The sequence below is a fragment of the Pelophylax lessonae genome (genome assembly GCF_965119305.1).
Source record: "Pelophylax lessonae genome assembly, chromosome: 10".
Classification (NCBI taxonomy): Eukaryota; Metazoa; Chordata; class Amphibia; order Anura; family Ranidae; genus Pelophylax; species Pelophylax lessonae.
This window is the reverse complement of record NC_138777.1, coordinates 90967808-90989081: the sequence shown is the minus strand read 5'-3', so window position 1 is coordinate 90989081 and position 21274 is coordinate 90967808. Positions and strand designations below refer to the sequence as shown.

The window sequence follows — 21274 nt, the reverse complement described above, 5'->3', positions numbered from 1 at the left end:
GCTCTCAGTAACCTTACCTGGAAGCCACTGGGACAGTCACATGATACAGAAGCTGTCTGTCTCTTGGACATTAAAAGCCTCCTGGGAGGTGGCGTTGAGGGGACAAAGTAGAACAATGTAAATTTTTTTATAAAGTATTTGCTGCAACAGATTATTATAAATTCATCTGCACTTGCGTTTTTTCTTTTGGCCTCCCTGAAAAGTCCCACAAATACCTGTTTAAATCCTGCAGGTGAAGTCCATCTAATACAGTTTGCTGTGATGATGTGGCAATAATGCTGCACTGCTCCTGAATTCAGAACAGTTTCAACTCAAGCGGTGCCAACTTGCACTACATTGGGATGGGAAAATGTTGCAAGAAGCATGGCTATCACCATTGTCCTATAGGATAGAGGTTCATTTTTGTATTCCAATATTATGTAGCCCTCTATTTAACCAGCAGATTGAATCCTTTATGCTTTTTGCATATTCTATGTTTCTTTTTCAGATTTCAGCGATGCTGAAAGAAGCAGCTATTTATAGGTCTTTACAGCAGTGTCTGATGCCTTACCACATGGCTCTTTATATACCATTATATTATAAGCCACATGGCTTTTTTTTTAAAACAATATATATTCTATATAGTTTTCCTTTTCATAAACTTAAAATTGCAGTGAATCATTTTGTGACTTAATACTTCTGTTTTCAGCTTGATATTGATGGGAAACTTGGGTCTCTGCATTTGTTCCTGAATCCAAGTCAGATAGCTAACTTGCAGCAATTACTGGATGCCTTGAGTATTTCAGGTAAGCTTGGAAGTCATTACTCAATAAAAGCAATATGCTTTATGCACTGTATCTATGTTTTTTTATTTGTGCTTTACAGAATCAAACAGTATTAGGGAAAAGCTGCTGAAAAGTCGGCCTCTTGACATGGAGGATTTGAAGCTGATTGAACAAGACTTGAACCAGCAGCTGCAGTCAGGACCTGGATCTTTCTGCATTCCAGACCCTGAGCTTGTGCCCTTCCAGATGTTGGAGAATGGAGGTGATGTTTCTTTTTAAAATGCCTCAATCACACTTACAGATTTATTATTACCTGGTCACAGCTAGTGAAGCATTTATGTTGCTCATTGCATCCGGCTTGGGTTTTTATAATTAGCAACAAAGGAATATTGCGCTTGTGATATATAAAACAAAAACAAAGCTGCACCACTCTTGTGAGATATTTATCACAATGAAGATTATTGCCAAAAACAGTGTTGTGCTAAATTAAATCAAATGTAATCAAACAGTGCATCCAAGTGTAAAACTCATTACATAAGTGAAAAGTCTAAGGGTTGTGATAATAAGTACAGGAAATTCCTGTGCTCCATGTTCAAATGGGTCCCTTCACCTTGTGAATTCACCGCCACCACTTACCAGAGAGCATAGACCTCCTATTAGGGGGGGTCACAGTAGGCTATTGTGTTTCATCCAGCAATATAGGCCATTCCAAATATCCAAGGATGTAGTAACACTCCACTGGCCTCAGGCCGGTCCATCTGACAGTAAACACCCTAGTAAATGATAGAACGCCAATAGTTTAAAACCTCTTACTATAGTGTTAATACTGTACTTGCATGGTTCCAAATTCAGTCAGACAAAAAAACAGATCCAGGTACAGAAAACAAGGATCGTTAGCACTTCTGGGTAGTCACGATGACATGGACATGTAACCCTGCCCTCTTTTATTTATTTATTTATATATATATATATATATATATATATATATATATATATATATATATATATATATATATATATATAATATTTATATATTTATAAAATATATTTATACACATATATGTATTTTTTTTTTTATAATAAAATAAAGTGATTGTATACTCCCAACTGAATTTCAAGCCTATGAAACCCACCATATGTCTGGACTCCCTAATACACTATGCTTAACCCAAACCAAGAAAAAAAACACCATTACTGGTCTACCTTAAACTAATTAAAAATATTGTTAAAGAATGTACAAATATATAAAAATAAAAAACAAAACCAGCCATGTTGGCTCAATGAGCATTTATTATTCAAAAAGTATAAAATCATGCAGGTATACCTTTCCCCAATAAAAACAAACCCTCCCATACAGTCCCCATTTCCCAAGAAATCTCCATAGTATACATTTCTAATGGTGTTGACTATGCACCCACTAAAAGATCGTATCCTAAATTCAGCAGAGAATGGGGAATTTAAATCCTTATATACTGTACAGTATATTGGAACATAATTGCCAAAAAGAAAATACACCCAAGGACAAATTTTAGGGTTGGAAAATTGTATTTTCCATAGTAGGGAGGAGATACTCTTTAATATTTTTTGAGTTAGTATGTAGTAGAACAGTAATGGTAGTTTTTTTTTTTCTTTGTTTGGAATAAAGCGATTCTGTCACCACACTACTACTGTAATCACATCCTCCAAATCCGACATGCTGGTTGTACCCAAGTTGATCGTGAATCAATTTGGGTACAATCAGCCTGCCTATACATGGTTTGAATCTTATCCGGTTTTTGTTGAACTGGCCAAGATTTGAACTATCTTTGGCCAACTTAAGTAACATTGGCAGTGGGGGAGAAATAAGTATTTCCGTTCTTCTTATTATTCATTCAGCAACATAGTCAGTTTAAAACAAAAGTTAAGGCACTATCAATCATTGAGGAATCCCCGGTAAAATTTTTCACATTTAACAATGAATTGTGAATGTTCAATGGGCTCGCCACCTAATTCTTCTGTCTTGCTTCCTATTTGATACTGTCACTAGACTTGCTCCAAAAGACACTTGGCAGGCTTTACATTGTGGTAATCTTCTGTCCATCTTTTAAAGGTGAGAGGTAGGGTGCTGAGAGGCACTGATGTCTCTGAACTGTTCCACTTCCAATTCACACTCTGAAACTTTGTGGCTGGTGTTTTGTTGCCATCGTGGCAGCCCACAGGATCTAATGTATAATTTTAAACCCACGCGTAGGATCGAAAAAAGTACAATATCGTGTAAAAATATTTTAAATAATTGCAGCTGCTGTTCACTAAGTGTAAACTTAGGAAAAAGGTGATATGCTAAAAACAGTGCTTGCAAAAAAATGTGCAAATTATAATAATGATAATAAAGTGCAATAATGCAAAATACAAATCGATATATACATTAGATGTTGAAATTCAAAGTATAATGGTGCTGATGTGATATAAATCAGCGCAATAGTGCTGGGTGCAATATTGCTAAGTGCAATGCATAAATATTAAGATAGTCCAATATAGCCGTATAAACAAATGCTGAGTGCAACGTGCTCAAAAAGGTTCTGCTATCTTAAAGTGCAATCAGTGCTCCAACAAGTGCCAAGGTGTCACGAATCCCTATGGGAATCCACTCACCAGAGCTTCTAGACCTTCTTGGAAGGTCAAATGAGCCTTATGATATATCCAATATACAGGACTCCTCCAAGGCATATACACCAGTAGATCCCCTTCTTTTATACCTCATAAAGGAAACAAGGTACCAGCATAGTGAAGCCTGAATTATATGTTTATTAATTACTAAACATAAATACTCACAAGGATAAAATATAGATGCGCATGTAGGAATATATAATATCACAGTTCTTCCGGGAACGCAGCCGGCGTGCGTTCCACGGACTCCAGGAAGTGACATTGTGGCTTGTCGTAACCGGAAGTGCGTCAACGCGTTTCGCCCGCCTACAGGGGCGTTTTCAAAGACTACGGCCACATCACCCTGAACGTGCCCGATCTCGTCTGATTTCAGAGGCTAAGCAGAGTCGGGCCTGGTTAATACCTGGATGTGATACCGCCTGGGAATACAAGGTGCTGTAGGCTTTTCCTAAGCCCACAGGATCTGTTACACAGATCAGAATTGGGTTGGTTTAATAAAGAAGTAGAGCATGTTCACTGAATACCATGCAGTTGTGCTGATTTCAAACATCCAAACGTGTACAAGCAAAATACATTTTTTAAAACTTTTCCTTGTGCATGATTAGGTATTCTTTGAAAAGTGATTTTTCATTTGGCTTGACCTTATTCACTAAACTAAGTAAACAATCAAGTTACAAAATATACAGGCTCCACTCCTTTTGCCAGCCCCTTGGCATCTGATATATTTAGAATGCTGGCCACGGAGCAATAATATAAAATGTAAGACACTTCAACGTTTGATAAGAATTGCTAGTGATGTAAAAAGGTACTTTGAAAGTTTAATTTCCTTTTGCATTAGTAGTGTGCACAGAAAACGTATTGTTCTCACTGAATTACTAAGCAAGTGCATAGTGCGGTCAACCGCACTATGCACTGTGCGGTCAACTTACTTTGGTAAGTCAGTTTTCACTGTTTCCTAACTACAGTAAACTGAAATCTGGCCACTCAGGGTTATTGCACTCTATCTTATTAAATGAGCCTACACAGACAGCATTGTGGAAGCTGCATGCCTCTTCCAGGGCATTGCTTACTAGGTAATAAGGCCAAGATAAGCATGACAACCTTGGGGACTTCACCATTTAAAGACAAGTCAACAGTGGCAGTTCCTATATTGCTATTAGAAGAGAATGTTAACTATTTGAATATTTAGGACAAGTCCGTTGTGAATTTAAAGCTTCATTTTGATTAAGTATGTTTCTTCTTTTCAGAGATGTTCTTTTCAATGGCTGCTTTGACAAACAGTGTTACTTCTATTCGGTCTACAACGGAATTGTCGGATGTGGATCTTGACTCCTCTGTCCTTAGTGATCACAGTGGTCATCAATTTCAAAGTCCAGCCTTCACTCCTGGGGTGAGAATATTACCAGTCATGAACTAATAAACATGCTTTAGATCCTACTGTATCATGTAGTGTTCTACCATCTGATCACTTTTATAACAGCTTGTGGTTTCTTCCCACCCACAGCCCTAAAAGGGAGGTCTAAAGAAATGTGCTGCTTAGAGTTGAACAATCTCTCTAGGTTGGCCATACATTTTACTGTCTCATTGTACAATCTTCTTTAGATTTGTCAGTAGCTATGTAGTGTGAGGGCCTACAGGACTGCATAAAAACCTGAATGGATTGTTTTAGATTGCATTTCATGCAGTCCTCAAGTTACAAACATCCGACTTACATACGACTCATACTTACAAACAGAGGGAGACCACAGGAAGTGACAGGAAATCTACCCCTAGGAGTGTAAATTCACTCCTGTAAGAGTTATCGTGGGAAAAAAAGGGGTCTCTACTGAACTATTATCACCAATCCTTGTCTCCACAACAACCCACAATTTTCAAAATCCAATTTCTAAAAAGCTACTTAGCCTGGTGACAAATCCTTCTCCTTCTCCTCCTCCTCCTCCTTCTGGGGTTTGTATGCAGAAATGAATGGTAAATGCAAACAAATAATACAAATAGTATTTTAGGGCTTTTAGAGAAGTCTGACCACAAGTTAGAAAGTCTTGTTAAATCCCCCAAGGTGGTCCACCGCATATTGATAAGTTGCTTGGTCAGATAACCTGCCCCCTCCCTTCACTGCTATCCGACCATGCTGGAGCAAGTTGCTGGAATGGCTGACCGTGCGTGGAGGGGTGGTAAAAACATAGAGCACGCAGAGCCCGCACAGTCCCCACCTTCACTGAACACTACCAGAATGAACATCCTTAGCCCTCTTTTTAATGATAAAAGACCACAACCACTCGCAGCTGCCAGCTAGTTCCAAGGAGATTACTATAGTAGTAGTTGTTGGCTTGTGTTGTGAATGACGGTGACAACACAAGCCAGCAACTACATTTGTCCGAGAAAGACTGGTGTATAGTAGCTGCCGGCGTCTGTTGTTGTGTGTGTTTTTATGGAGGGTGGCACACCTCTCCAGTCGCCATCATTCACAGCACAAGCCACCAGCAACTAGTGTAGTTATCTCCTCCGAGCTAGCTGGCGATGTAGGAAATTGTGGGCTTAGGCATTCATCAGTACAAAAGAAGCAGCGGAGGCACAGGCCTCAAGAAGGGTTAGAGGGTCAGAATAGAGAGGGGGCTGTGGCTATAGTGCAGCCTTTACCTCCCCTATAGGAATACCCATTATTTGGGTTTTTGTCTTGGGTAAAGCTACAGCAAGTAGTGACATAAATAAAAATTACATCTTTTTTTCTAAAACACAGCACAGACTTCACGAGTGCACTGGGTCCCCTGGGGGATTTAACAAACCTTTTTTAACTTCTGGTGAGAGTGCTTTTTTGAGCACAACTGAACAATGGCAAATTTCTGATCTAAATACTTCTCGCTCACATAAGGCATAAATAAAAACACACATTTAAAATGCACATCAATGAATACAGTGTTGCGTGTCAAGAATGTTATTGCATGCACATAGGTGTGTGAAAATTAAATGTTTTCTGTATAGGCTAATGTGTGTCTGTTATCTTCAATCAGCTAATGATGAGTAGCCCAAGGCGGTATGGACATTCACCTTTTTCTGCCACAATTCCTCCACTACAAAATCTTCACAGGGTCCAGGGTAAGTTCTGAAATAATTACTTCATGTTTTCCTTACCATGGTGTCTTTTTTTTTTCTTTTTTTTATCCCGTGTAGAAAGCTGGATATCAGAGATGCTGTCATTCAACGGAATATGTATTTATGTTATAATAACCTACCCAGCACACTTCACTGTGCAGCCAATATGTGTCCTCATATATTCATACTCTGATTTTTATACTTGCATCCATGTGAACATCAGTGGTATCAGCCGTACCTCCCAGCTTCAGCAGAAATGAGCAAAAATCTGTCAATGTAATGGGTAATTCCATACCAATTCCTCATTGTGCTACACAAGCACAGGCTTTGCATTTTTTCCATGGATAAGAGGTGTGCATTTGCTTTACCTTTCCTGTATTGTTAAAAGTTGCCTGAGCTTTGACCATAGGCTTACACTAGAATAAGAGGAAAAGAAGAATACACACTCTGTACACAGTCACAGTTCTGTGCCTTCAAACAAGGAAGCACGAGATGGATGGCGACAATCTCTACCCAAACACTGATGCTTTCCTTTTCGGCAGATCGTGAATGGGTAAAACATACACTGCCTTGTTACATTATTCTTTGAGGCCTCAGTGGTGAAATTTGTGTCTCTGCCTACAAGGCCATATTAACAATGAAAAACTTGCAGTTGCATTTCACCATTATTTTTAACCTTTTTGCTGCTGCCACCGTATGCTGGTTATGTAAAGTCATTTGGTCGTGTCTAGATAGATCAAAATGCTCAGAGTGGGGCTGCTGTGTAGTAAAGAACAGGGCATATTTTCTTGCCCCCCACCTGTCACTGGTTACTAAGATGATGTCGGCCATATGGCTTCATAGGTTGCTAAGATGCAGGCCGCCAGTGTGCCTGAAAATTGACAGTGTGTTTAGTGTGATATGAATACTGAGAGACTAGTTCTTCTTCAGGTCCATCTCCATTCCATAGCTGCTATTGGGCTGTCTAGCAGCAATGAAATCTGCCCACTGCCATCCGCTGTCAGTCTCTGAGTTCCACCAGGTCCATCTCCTTCTGAATGTAGTTCTTCCTAGAGCTCCATTCAGAACCAATGTATCTTGTGACCACTAGATGTTAACATAGTTTCTACAAAAAGATGATGTATCGATTTTTTTTCTGAGTATCCACATGTAATTGATGTACAACTTGCTGATAACAAGTGGACAGTAGTGAGCAGATTCCATTTTCACCCACTATATGGCTGTCTGGTAGCTATGCAGTCTGCCTACTGCCATCCGCTGTTAATCACAAGAGAGGCGGACCTGATGAGGAATGAGTCTCAGCATCCCTACCAGATTCCCCTCACTGTAAATCTAAGGGGAGGTGGACCTGATGAGAAACTTGCACCTCAATGTCTGGCTCTATCCACCTCGCCGCTCAGCTCCTTGGCTGCTGGGCCTGGCTTAGTGTAGTGAGCTACACTTGAGGATGGAGTGTCCCATATGGACACTCTTGCCTCAATGTCGGCCTGCATGCTGCAAATTTATGTACCTGTATCCAACAGGTACACAAAATGGTCGAGTGCTCTGATTTTTATGATGCAGAGGCACTGCACAATCTAAAGTGTGTCTACAACATTCTTATAGCTAAAGCTTTTTCTCCTGTAACTGCACTTCTGTGACCTGTTTTTAGCTGACAGCGGGCTAAAGCCTGCCGCGTCGACTGATGTCATTTCCAACTCTGGACTGGCAGCTGGCTCAACATGCTATTGAGAGCCTTAACCAGCTCCTCCCGCCTACTCCACTGCCCAGCACTCCAGCGAGCTGTGGTGAGGTAGAGCAGAGAGCTGGTGACTGACAGTCACGGCTCTCTAATCAGAGCGGAGGGGGAGAACTAAGCGATCAGCAGTATTTGATTGCTCATTTTTTGGGGTAGGTGCAGCTGGGATTGGTGTTGCAGCCATATAAGGGAGTATGATTATTTATTTATTGTTTTGTGCTATTCCCTTACTTATCTTAAAAATTCCAAGGACTGCATTTTTTGTTCTGAATTACAAAGCATGTGTTGTCAGCCCTACTATTTGATTTTTGATGGATGACTAAGACCACAGTCAAAGAATTGTTACAAAGAACACCTCCTCTTCTCTGCCGCCTCATCTCCATAATTCCTTTTTGTGCACCAGCAGAGAGCACAAGAAGTTATCCGCTCACAAGATTTCTTACAAAATCAACAGGTTTATTACAGTATATGGCCTTTCTCGAACAAATGTAACAAAGCACTTCCAATGGTTTATTTAGCAGAACAAAAGAGAACAAAATGGAGACAATAACTGTTAGGATTTACATTTTATTAGAAACCTGTGCTCAGGAAAAGCTACTATTGCTTAGCTAACCTGTAAAATTGCTTGGCTGTGAATCTAATCCAGCAGATTTGGAGTCAGTGACCATCAAGAATTCAAGATGGGAGCTCTGACTATCCTCCAGAGCAAAGTAGTCAGTAACTAAAACACTGAGGCCAGAGACAGCTTGGGAACTAGAATTTTCAGAAGAAAGCAAATCTAAATCAAAGAACAAAAATGCAGCTGGTTAGACCTTAGATGTGGTGACCTCAATCATTTTTTTTACTTTTGTGGAATTTTTTTTCCTTTATTTATACCCGGTGATCCTGCCAGTTACAAATGTCCTGTTCTAAAGTTCACTCACCATACTGTATACTTGGAGGAGAAGCGTTTTCACTCTAGGACAGAAAGTGTGTTAGAGCTACAGGACACTTCCCCCTCTACTTATCCCTATAACGTGGGTGGGTGTTCTATAGTCTACAAAGTGCTGGACATTACTGATAACACTGAAAACATAACCGTGTAGCTCAGGCAGAGAGCACAAGAAGTTATAAGCTCACTAGATTTCAGGCAACATCAATACCCAGCACTCTGTGGACAAGTTTTTGCACTTATCGAAGAAATGAAAGGGTGATATAATGCCTCAAAATGTATTTCTCTTCTTTGCTCCTTTTAAATAAAATGTAAAGTTGAAACAAACTATATATATACAGGGAGAAAATACAAGTTTGTTTGGCTTTATAACATAACCTTAATTTCTTGCTGCATGTTTAGTTTATATAAAGGTTTGTAGATTTACCACTAGAGGGGGCAAATATGTGCTGTGCTACCTTCATAAAAGTAAACCAGTACTAAAGAAGTAAAGTGGTATTAAAAACATTCTCTATATGTAGCTGATTTCTTCCACATGTATATTTTACAAAACACAATTACTATACATTCCCTAAAATTGGAATTATGAAGAATCCAGTAGAGGGGCAGGTCATCATTATTTGATCCCTAACAGATGCAGGATATTAGAGAAAATGGGAATTCTCGTAAGAATATTTTGTTACAAGGAAAATCTAAAAGAAAATCCCAACTTTTGTTTAAAAATTAATATATTTGTATGATTTATCACTTGCATGCATATATTATAAGCTAACACATATTTGTGAGCTTATTTTCATTGGTGTTGCACATTTAAAATCATTGATTTCCTTTGTAATACTGTAAAGTCTTTAAACGTGGATACAAAAATATGATTTTGTTGTTTAAAGCAGTGTTTCTCAGCTCCGGTCCTCAGGGCACTCTAAGGGCTCTTTCACACGGTCCGCCTCCGTAGGCGGATCCGTGCTGCTCAGCGGGGATCGATCCACCGATCCCTGCTGAGCCGGCGGATGACAGCTCCGTCTCCGCTTGCAGTGCGGAGAGGGAGGTGTCACAGCTCCCGCTGCTCTCTATGGGGGATCGGATGAGAGCGGACCGTCTGTCCGCTCTCATCCGATCCCTGAACGGATGGAAAAATAGGGTTTCCATCCATCCAGATTTGACGGACAGGATCGGATACGGATGGCAGCGGGTGTCAGCGGAGGTGTCTCCGCTGACATCCGCTGCCCCATAGAGATGCATGGAGGATCCGATCAGAACCGCCTAAAAAACTGATCGGATCGCCCGTGTGAAAGAGCCCTAACAGGCCAGGTTTGCAAGAAAACTGAAATACATCACAGGTGATATCATTTGCTGCTCAGTGATTGCAGTATTCTAGTCTGCATCTCCCCAAGGTAATACTTAACCACTTAACGTCTAGCGACGTAGACCTACGTCGGCTGACTTTGCGTGGTTGTACCAGGGTAATGCCTCTAGCTAGAGGCATCATCCCGGTACCGTTTTATAGAGCCGGCGGTCGGCTTTCCGGCGGTAATGACCGATGCGGCTCGGGAGCCGCTCGATCGTTACCCCGGCGAGCGGGAGGGGACGTCGCCCCCCTCCCGTCGCCTTTCCGCGGCTTTGCTCGGGTCTCCCGTCCCACATCACGTCCGGGTTACTCTGCTGCTAAAAGCGGCAGATTAAAAAAGTGACAGTATTCAAAAATGCCATTTTCGGCATTTTGAATACATGGAAGTGTAGTGGAGGGGTCTAGGGTCTTTTAGACCCTTGGTCCCTCCATAAAGAGTACCTGTCACTGCATATTGCTTTCACAAGGGATGTTTACATTGCTTGTGACAGCAATAAAATTGATCAGATATAAAAAAAAAAAAAAAAAACCTGTCTTAAAATTTAAAAAATAAAATAAATAGGAAAAAATAAAAATTTAGCCGCCCCCGTCGCCGTTTGCTCGCGCACGAAAGAAAACATATATGGAAGTCGCGCCGCAAATTAAATCACTGTAAAACCACACATGTGAGGTATAGTCGGGATCGCCAGAGCGTGAGCAATAATTTAAAAAAAAAGAGCTACACTCTATAAGTCTAAACTGGTAACTGTTAAAAATTTTTAAATTGTCGCCTATGGAGATTTTCATTGACCGTAGTTTGTCGCCATTCCGCGGGTGTGCGCAATTTTAAACTGTAACCTGTTGGGTATCTATTTAATCAGTGTGACATCATCTTTCACAATATACAAAAAAATGGGCTAACTTTACTGTTTAGTTTTTTTAAATGCAGTGAAATGTGATTTCTTTTGTAATTTTTCCAAAAAAATGGCGTTTGAAAGACCGCTGCGCAAATACCGCGTGACAAAAAATATTGCAATGACCGCCACTTTATTCTCCAGAGTCTTTGCTAAAAAATATATATAATGTTTGCGGGTTTTAAGTAGTTTTCTAGCAAAAAATACTGATTTTAACTTGTAAACAAAAAGTGTCAAAAATAGGCTTAGTGGTAAAGTGGTTAAAATCTGGCCTGTTAGTGTGCCCTGAGGACCGGAGTTGAGAAACATTAGTTTTAAGCATTGTTAGGCAGGAGGGAGTGTACAAGCTTTGACACTACCAGGAAGTGTCAGAGCTTTGTTTGTAAGAACAACCTGCTACTTAAAGTAGAACTATAGGTATTTTTTTAGGCATTGAGGAGACTTCTCTTCACTTCCTGCCCCATAGCCAAACAGGAAGTGAGAGGAAATCCCTGCAAATTTAGGCAATTTCTTGGGGACACCCAGGTCACCAAAACGAGTGTCCCCATTGGAATTATGTCCCTTCTATTACCTTTCTGGGGACAACTTAAATGTGGGATTTTCTTTTACTTTCACTTTCAGTGATCATGGTAAACAGGACACAGGGAGAGGTTGATGGGGGTACAGACAGCAATAACAACTGACAGGTGTTCTAATCTATCTTTACTCTATCCAAAACTTAAAAAAAAAAAAAAAAGGTTTGCCTTTAGTTATACTTTAATGGCACTTTTCCACTGCAAGTACCGGCTCGGCTCTACTCGGCCCTGCTTGGCCCGGTTTGCTTTTCCACTGCTGGTACCGCATGGTACGGTGTTGGAACGGTATGGTACGGTATGGTTTGCTTTTCCACTAAAGTAGTACTAAAGTTAAGTGGGTGGGATAACAACGATTCTCTGACCAATCAGTGGCTAGTAGTGACTGCATGCAAAGGATTGTGGGATATGGTACCTGTTGGAACCATAATCGAGGTGGTACTGTTTTTGAGAGACGTACTGTTCGGTTCCATGCAGTGGAAAAGCGCCGCCGTACCGTACCGAACCGTTCCTACACCGTACCATGCGGTACCAGCAGTGGAAAAGCACAAAAGCGAGCCGAACCGTTCGGTTCCATGCAGTGGAAAAGCGCCATTAGTGTGGCTGTACCGTACCGAACTGTTCCTACACCGTATCATGCGGTACCAGCAGTGGAAAAGCACAAAAGTGAGCCGAACTGTTCGGTTCCATGCAGTGGAAAAGCGCCATAAGTAGCAGGCTGTTCTTACAAACAAAGCTCTGACACTTCCTTATAGTGTCAAAGCTTGTACACTCCCTCCTGCCTAACAATGCTTTAAACAACAAAATAAATGACATGGATGGTGCAGAAAGCCCTAAGTGCCTGTACTTTAGAACTGACAGAATTTTTTTTTCTTCTTGGCAGAATGGCTTAAAAGATATATTATGGATATGTCAACTTTTGTGAACTATTTACAATTTATTTTATCAGGAAAACAGTCTTCCTCATCTCCTCTGGAGCCTCTTAAACCAGAGATGCTGCTGAAGCTTACAGTGGGTGGCCTTACCATAACTGTGCCTCACATTCCGAGCGATGCTGGTTCTGCGCAGGTCCTTAATGGTCAAGAAGCAGCATGTAATTTTTTTAAGGAGCTGGGGTACTTCAAAGATTCTGCGTTTAGTGGACGAGACTTTGGACATCTTCGTGAGCATTTCCAAAGAGCTTGCCAGTTGAGCAATGTCAGGTAAGAGGATAGGAGGTATCTCGTGGGTTGATATGAAGCTTATTTTAATATACTGATAAAATGGAATGCAGTTGTCTATGAAAAAAAATGTTTTCTGATTTCAGGCTTTTATTCTCATAGGTGAAAACAAAACTTTTTTTTTTTTTTTATGTCTTTTTTTAGTTTTTGTACACACTTTTAAGTTAGCGGTAGTCAAAGTACTAATGTAATCAGAGTGGATTGTCTCCACTACATATTAATATGTAGCGTGTGTAAAGGGAGGGTGAATAATGCATTGTATTATAGATTTTGGACTCAATCTGTTTATGAATCATAACTTGGGTAATCCTGGATCCTGTCTATGCTACATTTTCACACTGGTGTGTGGAAAACACTGCATGTGATTCACACAGGAATCCCACCACATTCCGGTGTACATCACATGCGATGTCTGTGGGCTGCGATTTTATGGCTGTAGGCTCTTTACCGAGATCGGAGATGCAGTGTGTCAGTGTGACACTCCGCATCGCCGCTCTGCGCGCCCCCCAGAGCACATTATCCTGCCACCGTCATATGACATCCGGTCAGGATAATGCAACCACTTTCCCACCATCAATCGCCTATAGGGCGGACGGGAAGTGGTTAAAATAAAACAAAAGCTGATTCTTCCAGATTATTGTTAATAAATGATGTTTTGGAATACAGTTTACAACCTCGGCTAAATGCTTCTTATATCAACTATATATACTGTATATATCTTCTCTATAACCATGTAACATATCTCCTTATAGTCAGATCAAACACGTTGTAGTTCAAGACTTTACAATCCTGGAAAATGGTATCTGTGCATATCTTTTACATTGCAATATGACAGCAGTGCTCGCATAAAGCAGACTTAAGCTGGGTTCACACTTATGTGATGCCAGACATCGCATGTGATTTGCACCGCATTGCTGTGCATATCACATGCAATGTCTGTGCGATGCAAATTCAGCCATACAGTTTGAATGGCTGAAATCGCATCGCATTCGCACTTAAATGGTGCAGGATCCTTTTTTTGGTTCACACTGGAATCAGATCGCATAGGTGTTCAGACTAGTGATCAACCGATAAAGTTTTTTTGTTGCCGATACCGATACTTTGGCCAATGCATATCGGTATCAGCCGATATGCGCCGATATTTTCGTACATTTAAAAGAAAATTTTTTTATTTGACAGGTACTCTTGTGGAGGGATCTGGGGGGTCTAAAAGACCCCAAACCCCTCCTCTGCACTTAAAAGCATTCAAAACGCCAAGTTTGGCTGTTTTGAATGCTGTCATTTTTTTAAATCTGGTGCCAGTACCCGGAAGTGATGTCATGACGCCAGTACCCAGAAGTGATGTCATGACATCACTTCCGGGTTTTTGCATGGAGACCCGATCAGAGCCAAATGCAGCTTTGACCGGGTCTTCAGCGGCCATGCAGGCTGGTTGCCCGGGTTTCCCGGTGGGACGAGAGACCCGGGCGAACCACAGAAGGCCGCGGGGTGGGGGGGGGGGGGGGCTTTGCCGATTAATAAGTTGATCTCAGACCCATGCGATCCGATTACACGGTTCGCACTGCATTCTGCAAACCGATTTGGGGGTGTCATTAACTTTACATTGACACCCGCAGCTGTTGTGAACTGCCTGCGAGTCAGATGCGATGTGGGAATCGCATCTGACTCGCAGGCATCGGTGCACCAGTGTGAACCGAGACGAAGGGCTCATAACGACTGACTTTGTTTTCCTGCCTTTTGAAAGCACCTATAAATGCAGGTCAGCAAAATCCCATTGACTTTCATGGGGCAATACAGATGACAGTTCAGGGGCCGCATTTGACCTGCTTTGCGTTATGCTGTACTTCTTTGGATGCACCATGTCTAATTATAAAAACTAATAGAGCTTTTTTTGTTTTGTTTTTGATGTACAGGACTACAGCTTTAGCAGTTCAGATAGTGTGTGAGCAGAGGACTGGTAAAGGTATACAGCACAGTACTGTGGACCTCAGTTGTGGAATGCTGGAGATTTTGGAATGCCTTTGGCCAGACTACCCTTCCAACAAAATAAAAAATCCTGAGTATACAGAGGTATACATCCCCTTTTTTTTATGCGAATTATGAATAAATGTGCTTTTCTATCATATTAATGGCTGTTTGTTCAGAAATAAACCTCTGCTGTCAGGTTAAATATCTGAGATTGGTATGGGTGTACATGATAATGCTTGCACATCTGCAAGCGCTGCCCAACAGTTGGGTACCTGTACTTTTAAGGGTACATTTGAACCAGGGGCGGTGGCTGTGCATTAGGGGGCTATTCCAGAGCAGTCCCATTGCATGGACAAGGCAGATGACTTGTCTCCTTTGTGCCCGTTTTTCACACCATTGCTTTGTGGTGATGTGCAGGCATTGTGCGCTGAGAAAAAGTACTGCATACAGTACTTCTTATCAGTGCAGCTCAGTGCGAGACAATCCACTGCCTCACACTGCATAGGCAGTAATTCAACTTTATGAGATGTCTGTGTGACCTCAAAAAAAAAAAAAACATGCGATCTGCCAAGCTTAGCTCTTCATCATTGCTCTGAGCTCAGTCAGATCACACTGCACAACAGCCACTGCGCAGACCAGGAGATTTAACTCTGCATGCTCATAATCAGGTTTGAAACATTTTGCCATTAGGCATACAAAGTGAATATCAGTAATGTGCAGAGGGACACAGTTAAGCCTAGCACACACCATTAGTAGGTTGAACGGAAAAAAAAAAAACCTGACAGCTTTGGTTGGAGCCGCTGTACTCACCAATGTTAGTACATCTAGTAGATCTCCCCCGCTGAGCTGTTGTGTTCTGACAGGGTGACAGCCCCCCCGCCAGAACACTCCGGTCAGTGCTCTCGGACATTGGTTGAGAACTCTAATCGGGAGCTGGTCGGCTGCATGACCGACAGAAGCTAGCCTGGCTGCCATACACACGGGCCGAATGTCGGCCAGTTTTTATTGAACCTGTCAATGTCGCCCAACATTCAGCCCATGTGTACTAGGCTTTACACTTGTATTGTACCTTGGCCTGCCCCCAGAACTCCCTGCAAGTCCTTAATCCAGTGAGATATCATCCACTGTGCAACAGAGTTGCTTGTCTTCTGGGCCAGGCCTGCACATGCAATGTATGCTCTCCATTCAATCCCGTTAATGCTCTGCAAAGGTATGATATAAGTGCAACTACGCCACTACCTACCACCCCTTATCTAATCCTGATAATACACAAAATCCTGCTGTTCTCCCAGATGAAGATACGTTCATCACATTATCTTCCTATATTTTCTAACCTGGCACCCACTTGTAGGTACTGGATTGAATCAGTTTTACAGTGCTGGTAATGAATCGGATTAGATACTGAATTGTATTTTTATTTCAGCTTATGATGTTCCATAGTCCAGCATCCTCTTCGCGGCCTTGTGCCCAGGTGCATTACAAACGGATTCACAGGACACCATCTAGAGTGAGTGTCATTTTCCCTTTCTTTTATTAGAGTGCACTTTTTTGCATTTTTCTCACCTTTTTGCTTTTAGGTTTATCACAAAGTTCTTCCTTTTTATAATGTTTTACCAGTTCTGTATTTTTCCTTTACTCCTTGCTTATTTAACCTCTGTATTCTTTATTTTCTTTCAGAGTAGTCGTAAAAAACAACCAGTTAAAGTCAGTGCGGAAATCCGAGTGGAACTGGAAGACTTTCAGTCTGATCTGGACCTAGGTCTCATAGACCGTTTGGGATCCCTCTTTCAGCATGGAGCCCCAAAACCTGCAAGCTCTCCTGGCCAGTTCGACTTACACATGGTAACAGTCATTCTTTCATACTCCAAAAACCTTTTACACATTTGGGCACAGTTTTCTTTACCTTTTGTCTGTTTTTAAAGCTAAACTGCAGGCAAATGGCTAAATATACAGGTTAAATCATTTTGAGAGCTGTTTTACCTGCCAAATAATTAGTATTTTTGTCAGTTCTGAGATTTATAGAACACAGCTATAAAAGCCCCGTCTGGCAAGGCAGTAGATCTGATTTTTCTGCAAACAAGTAACACCTACAGGTCTCATCTCCACCCCCGGGTTGAGGTTAGGGGAAAGGAGATTTAACCTTAGATTGAAGAAAGGGTTCTTTTCTGTTAGAGCAGTAAAAATGTGGAACTCCCTTTGCCAGGAAGTGGTACTAGCTAAAGGTGTTGACAACTTCAAAAACATTTTTAGATGTTTTCCTCAGAATGCAGAATATACATGGCTATGGAGAGAATAAAAATCAAACAAACATACACAAACACACATAGGTGGAACTGGATGGACCTGTATCTTTTTTCAACCTTAGAAACTATGTAGCTATGTAACTTATTCTATGGTCTGAGAATTCTCAGATGATGCAGATTATTAATTGAAACTGAACTCCAAGCATAGATAAAAGACACAAATGAATGCAGCTGTTTTCTTTAATCTATCCTTTGAAGTGCAGCTATTCAAATATGATCTGTGCTTTAGTAGCTGCATTGGAGACCAGGGGAGACATTCTGGGTCTAATAAGATCCCCAATGTCTTTAAAAAGAGGACCTATCACATAGGGGGCTTGTTAGCCCCTTTTAGGTAGCAATAAAGTTAAAAGAAAAAAAAAAGTAAATTGAAAAGTGTAAAAAAGAATTGTCTAAATAAAGGGAATTCATTAAAATTTTAGAGCCATGATTCCCATGTTAACTCTAAACTGATAACCTGTAAAGGTTATTAAAGCGCTGCCTAGCATTGTTAATTTTGTCGACTAAAACCGACTAAAACTTTTTCGTCGACTAAATTAACACAATTTTAGTCGACTAAAATGCGACTAAAACTAAAACAATTCAGATGACTAAAAATACGACTAAAACTAAAATGGCATTTTAGTCATAAGACTATAACTAAAACTAAATAAAAAATTTACATCATCAAAATTAACACTCCTCTGCTGGCCATTTCTATATCGGCAACACAATTCCATCCAGAGCATGTAATAATAGCACATTAAAGTTTAAACATGTATTGCACCACCGCATACGCATAAGTAAGGAGCATCTACTAAGCTGCTGAAAACTAAACAATTAAGAAAAATGCTTTTCTTATATTTTTCCCTAATATTTAATGTTGGTAATATATTCAGGTAATATGTGCAATGATATTACAGCCAATGGAGTTTACAGCAGTGTTAATTCCGTCAACGAAAACGTTTTCGTCACCGGCATTTTTCAACTGATGAAAACGAGGCGCAAAGTATAGCACATTTTCGTCAAATGACGACAACTATGACGAAAATCAAATCCGTTTTCGTTAACGAACGAAAACTAAAAGAGAATGTGAGGCAGGGACGTTTACCCAACTTCCGGTTTTCACGGAGCTCCGCCTGTGTGGCGTCTGTCGCAGCATGCCCCGTGACTTCCGACGTGAGGAGTGGAGTCGTCTCGAGATCAGTCACCTGACCTCACCAGAGCACTGCAGCTGCAGCTCTACAGCCAGACGCGCCAGGCCCGACTCATCACACGGCACTGGCACCCGGCCACCACCACATTCAGAGCAGAGCACCCACTGTGAGTTAACAGCCAGACCAGCTATTACTGCCTCCCTGAGTTCCCTCAGACCAGTCACCACTGGCATCTGATTCCGCCATCCATCCAGGACTGTGTGCGTGCATATAGGCCGCTGAGGCCCGCCCGGCCCATCCTGTTCAACAACTTTAGTTCAGAGTCAGACCAGAGACCACCCTTAAACCTGTGACCCCCCATCCAGCACTCTGAGCAGCACTGTGTGCACTGACTGCAGGCAGCAGCATTACAGGCCTCCTCTCTGACCTGACCATGACCATTTAGATGACTAAAATGAGTTTTAGTCGACTAAAATGTACTGGAGTTTTAGTCGACTAAATACGACTAAAACTAAAACACTTGCAGAAGACTAAAATGGGACTAAAACTAAAATGCCATTTTAGTCCTAAGACTAAGACTAAAACTAAATTGAAATTTGCTGCCAAAATTAACACTGCTGCCTAGGGAGAATTTTGGGTACTGTAGTTTTTTTGGGCATGTGCAGTTTTAAGGCTTGGCATGTTTGGTATCTTATTTACTTGTCGCAACCCATTCTTATATTTTACCAAAAACCTGGGTATATTATTGTGTTTGTTTGCACTAAAACGCATTTTACTGTATTTCTTCCTGAAAATATGCGTTTGATAAATAGCTAAGCAAATATTGCGCACCAAAAAAAAAAAAAAAAATATATATATATATATATATATGTATGCGCAATGTATACTTATTGTTTAGGGGGAGGGGTGTTACAGTAATTTCTAGCAAAAAATGCAGATTTTGACACGTGAAAAAAAATGTGCCCTTCTAGGCAAGTAGTTAAAGAATACTTCTGGCATTTTTTTTTTTTTTTACATAGTTTAATTGGTTCAGCTTGGATCAATGCAACTATGCATATATCCTAGTTGTAGGATCTCTTTGGAAGCTGGAAATGAATGTACTAGACACTGCTACTTTAGTGATCTGTGCTGGCTTCTGGGCATGGTGCTGAGCTGCTGCCCTATTGCATTCCGAACACAGGAGGTCAGCATGGATGCCATTCAGAGAATGCTTTGTGTTTTTCGTATATAATGAAAAAAAAATGCATTCTCTGATTGAATGAAGTGGGAAGGTGACTCTGCTCTGGAGGCTAGGTAGTGTGTGGAGTGCAGTGCGGGAGTCCATAGTCGCTTCTACACAGAACTGCCGGCTGTGATCACTGTTGTGGGGAAACACCTGCTGTTGATGTAGGGTTGCATCAAACTGATGGTGCCTTTTCTTTTGATCTAGTCAGCTGTCAATTGCATTTTCAGGAATGCAGTGGCTCAGAAGAGTAATGTTACTGTGACAAAACGGTAACTTTGAAGGCGAGACCTTTCTTCCAGCTTTATAGAGAAACTGTAGCAGGTCTCTAGTGACTACTTTACAAATTTATATTTCGCAAGCTGGCATCAAATCATTATTGTACACCGTTTGTCCGGTGGTTAGTTGCTGCTCCCCCCCCCTTTTTCTGCTTTGTACTGTACAATATTTGATTTAAATAAAAAAAAAAAATAATGGATTGCTGAGCATATTTTCTCCCCAACCCTTCTAAACTGGGTTTAAGAGAATGTATTTTCTGGAAAGATAAACTGAAGTATCTCTACTTAGCATACCGGCTTCATCATCCGTCCCTTTCTCATGCTTCTCAGAGTGATGTGACCCCAACTCCTGAAGAGGACACCGAGATCCATGTGATGGCTTCCAAAGCGCATATACATCTTCAGTTCCCAGTACCAGACTTAAGGCCGGTCTCTGAGCGTCGTCCTTGGAAAGAAAAGGCAGTGAGGAAAGAACGCCTTGAGATTGAAGTGACTGATCTGGAGATTAAAACACACAGTAGAAGTACTACAGAGGAGCCTAGCAAAATCGAAATTACTTTCAGTGACTTACATGGTAGGTACTTTGTTTTTTCATTATTAGACATCAGGAAGGTACAAAATTTACACATTCCATTACGTAGCCATGTCCATAAAATCAGAATACATTAAAAAAAATTGCATCCAGGGAGATGCATACTCAATACTAACTACATGAGCATACATTAATAAAACCGATAAAATAAGCCCATGACCGGAATATACCTCCCAGTCTAGCAAACATTTTTAAAGTTTTAGCCCATAAGAAATAGAGATAAACTAACAAAAAGAAAAACAAACTGGGGTAAGCAATGCTAAATCCACTAGAGTGTGTGAGACCACCTTACTGCATCCCGACAAGGGGTCCTTTTCACCCCTCTACCACCCTTCCCAGGGATTTCTCAGATGACTGCTTCACCCCCCAGAGTGGCTGTAGAACCTTCCCAATGAAACCAAACCTTCATAAATTTTTAGGGCAACCACGAACTTCAAACATGATCCTATAAAGTGGAAGATCAGTATTAAGTAATCTCTTCCTCATCTCCAAGGTAAAGACTCTTCATAAATCCACCTCCTAGCAATACGTTTACGGATGTTGAAGAAGAGGAGTCTAAGAATCAGTTTTGTTGCACTA

At 41.0% G+C, this 21274-nt stretch overlaps 1 protein-coding gene across 1 annotated transcript in view; it reads left to right on the top strand.

Annotated features, from left to right (window-relative positions):
• The window catches only part of ATG2A (autophagy related 2A), a 207421-nt gene that overhangs the window by 49812 nt on the left and 136335 nt on the right, over window positions 1-21274 (top strand). Inside the window, exons 7-15 of the mRNA XM_082270316.1 lie at window positions 689-785; window positions 865-1026; window positions 4658-4800; window positions 6419-6503; window positions 12929-13181; window positions 15113-15269; window positions 16591-16674; window positions 16845-17009; window positions 20434-20677. Coding sequence (XP_082126442.1) covers window positions 689-785; window positions 865-1026; window positions 4658-4800; window positions 6419-6503; window positions 12929-13181; window positions 15113-15269; window positions 16591-16674; window positions 16845-17009; window positions 20434-20677 — 1390 coding nt within the window. The remainder of the gene's footprint in view (window positions 1-688; window positions 786-864; window positions 1027-4657; window positions 4801-6418; window positions 6504-12928; window positions 13182-15112; window positions 15270-16590; window positions 16675-16844; window positions 17010-20433; window positions 20678-21274) is intronic.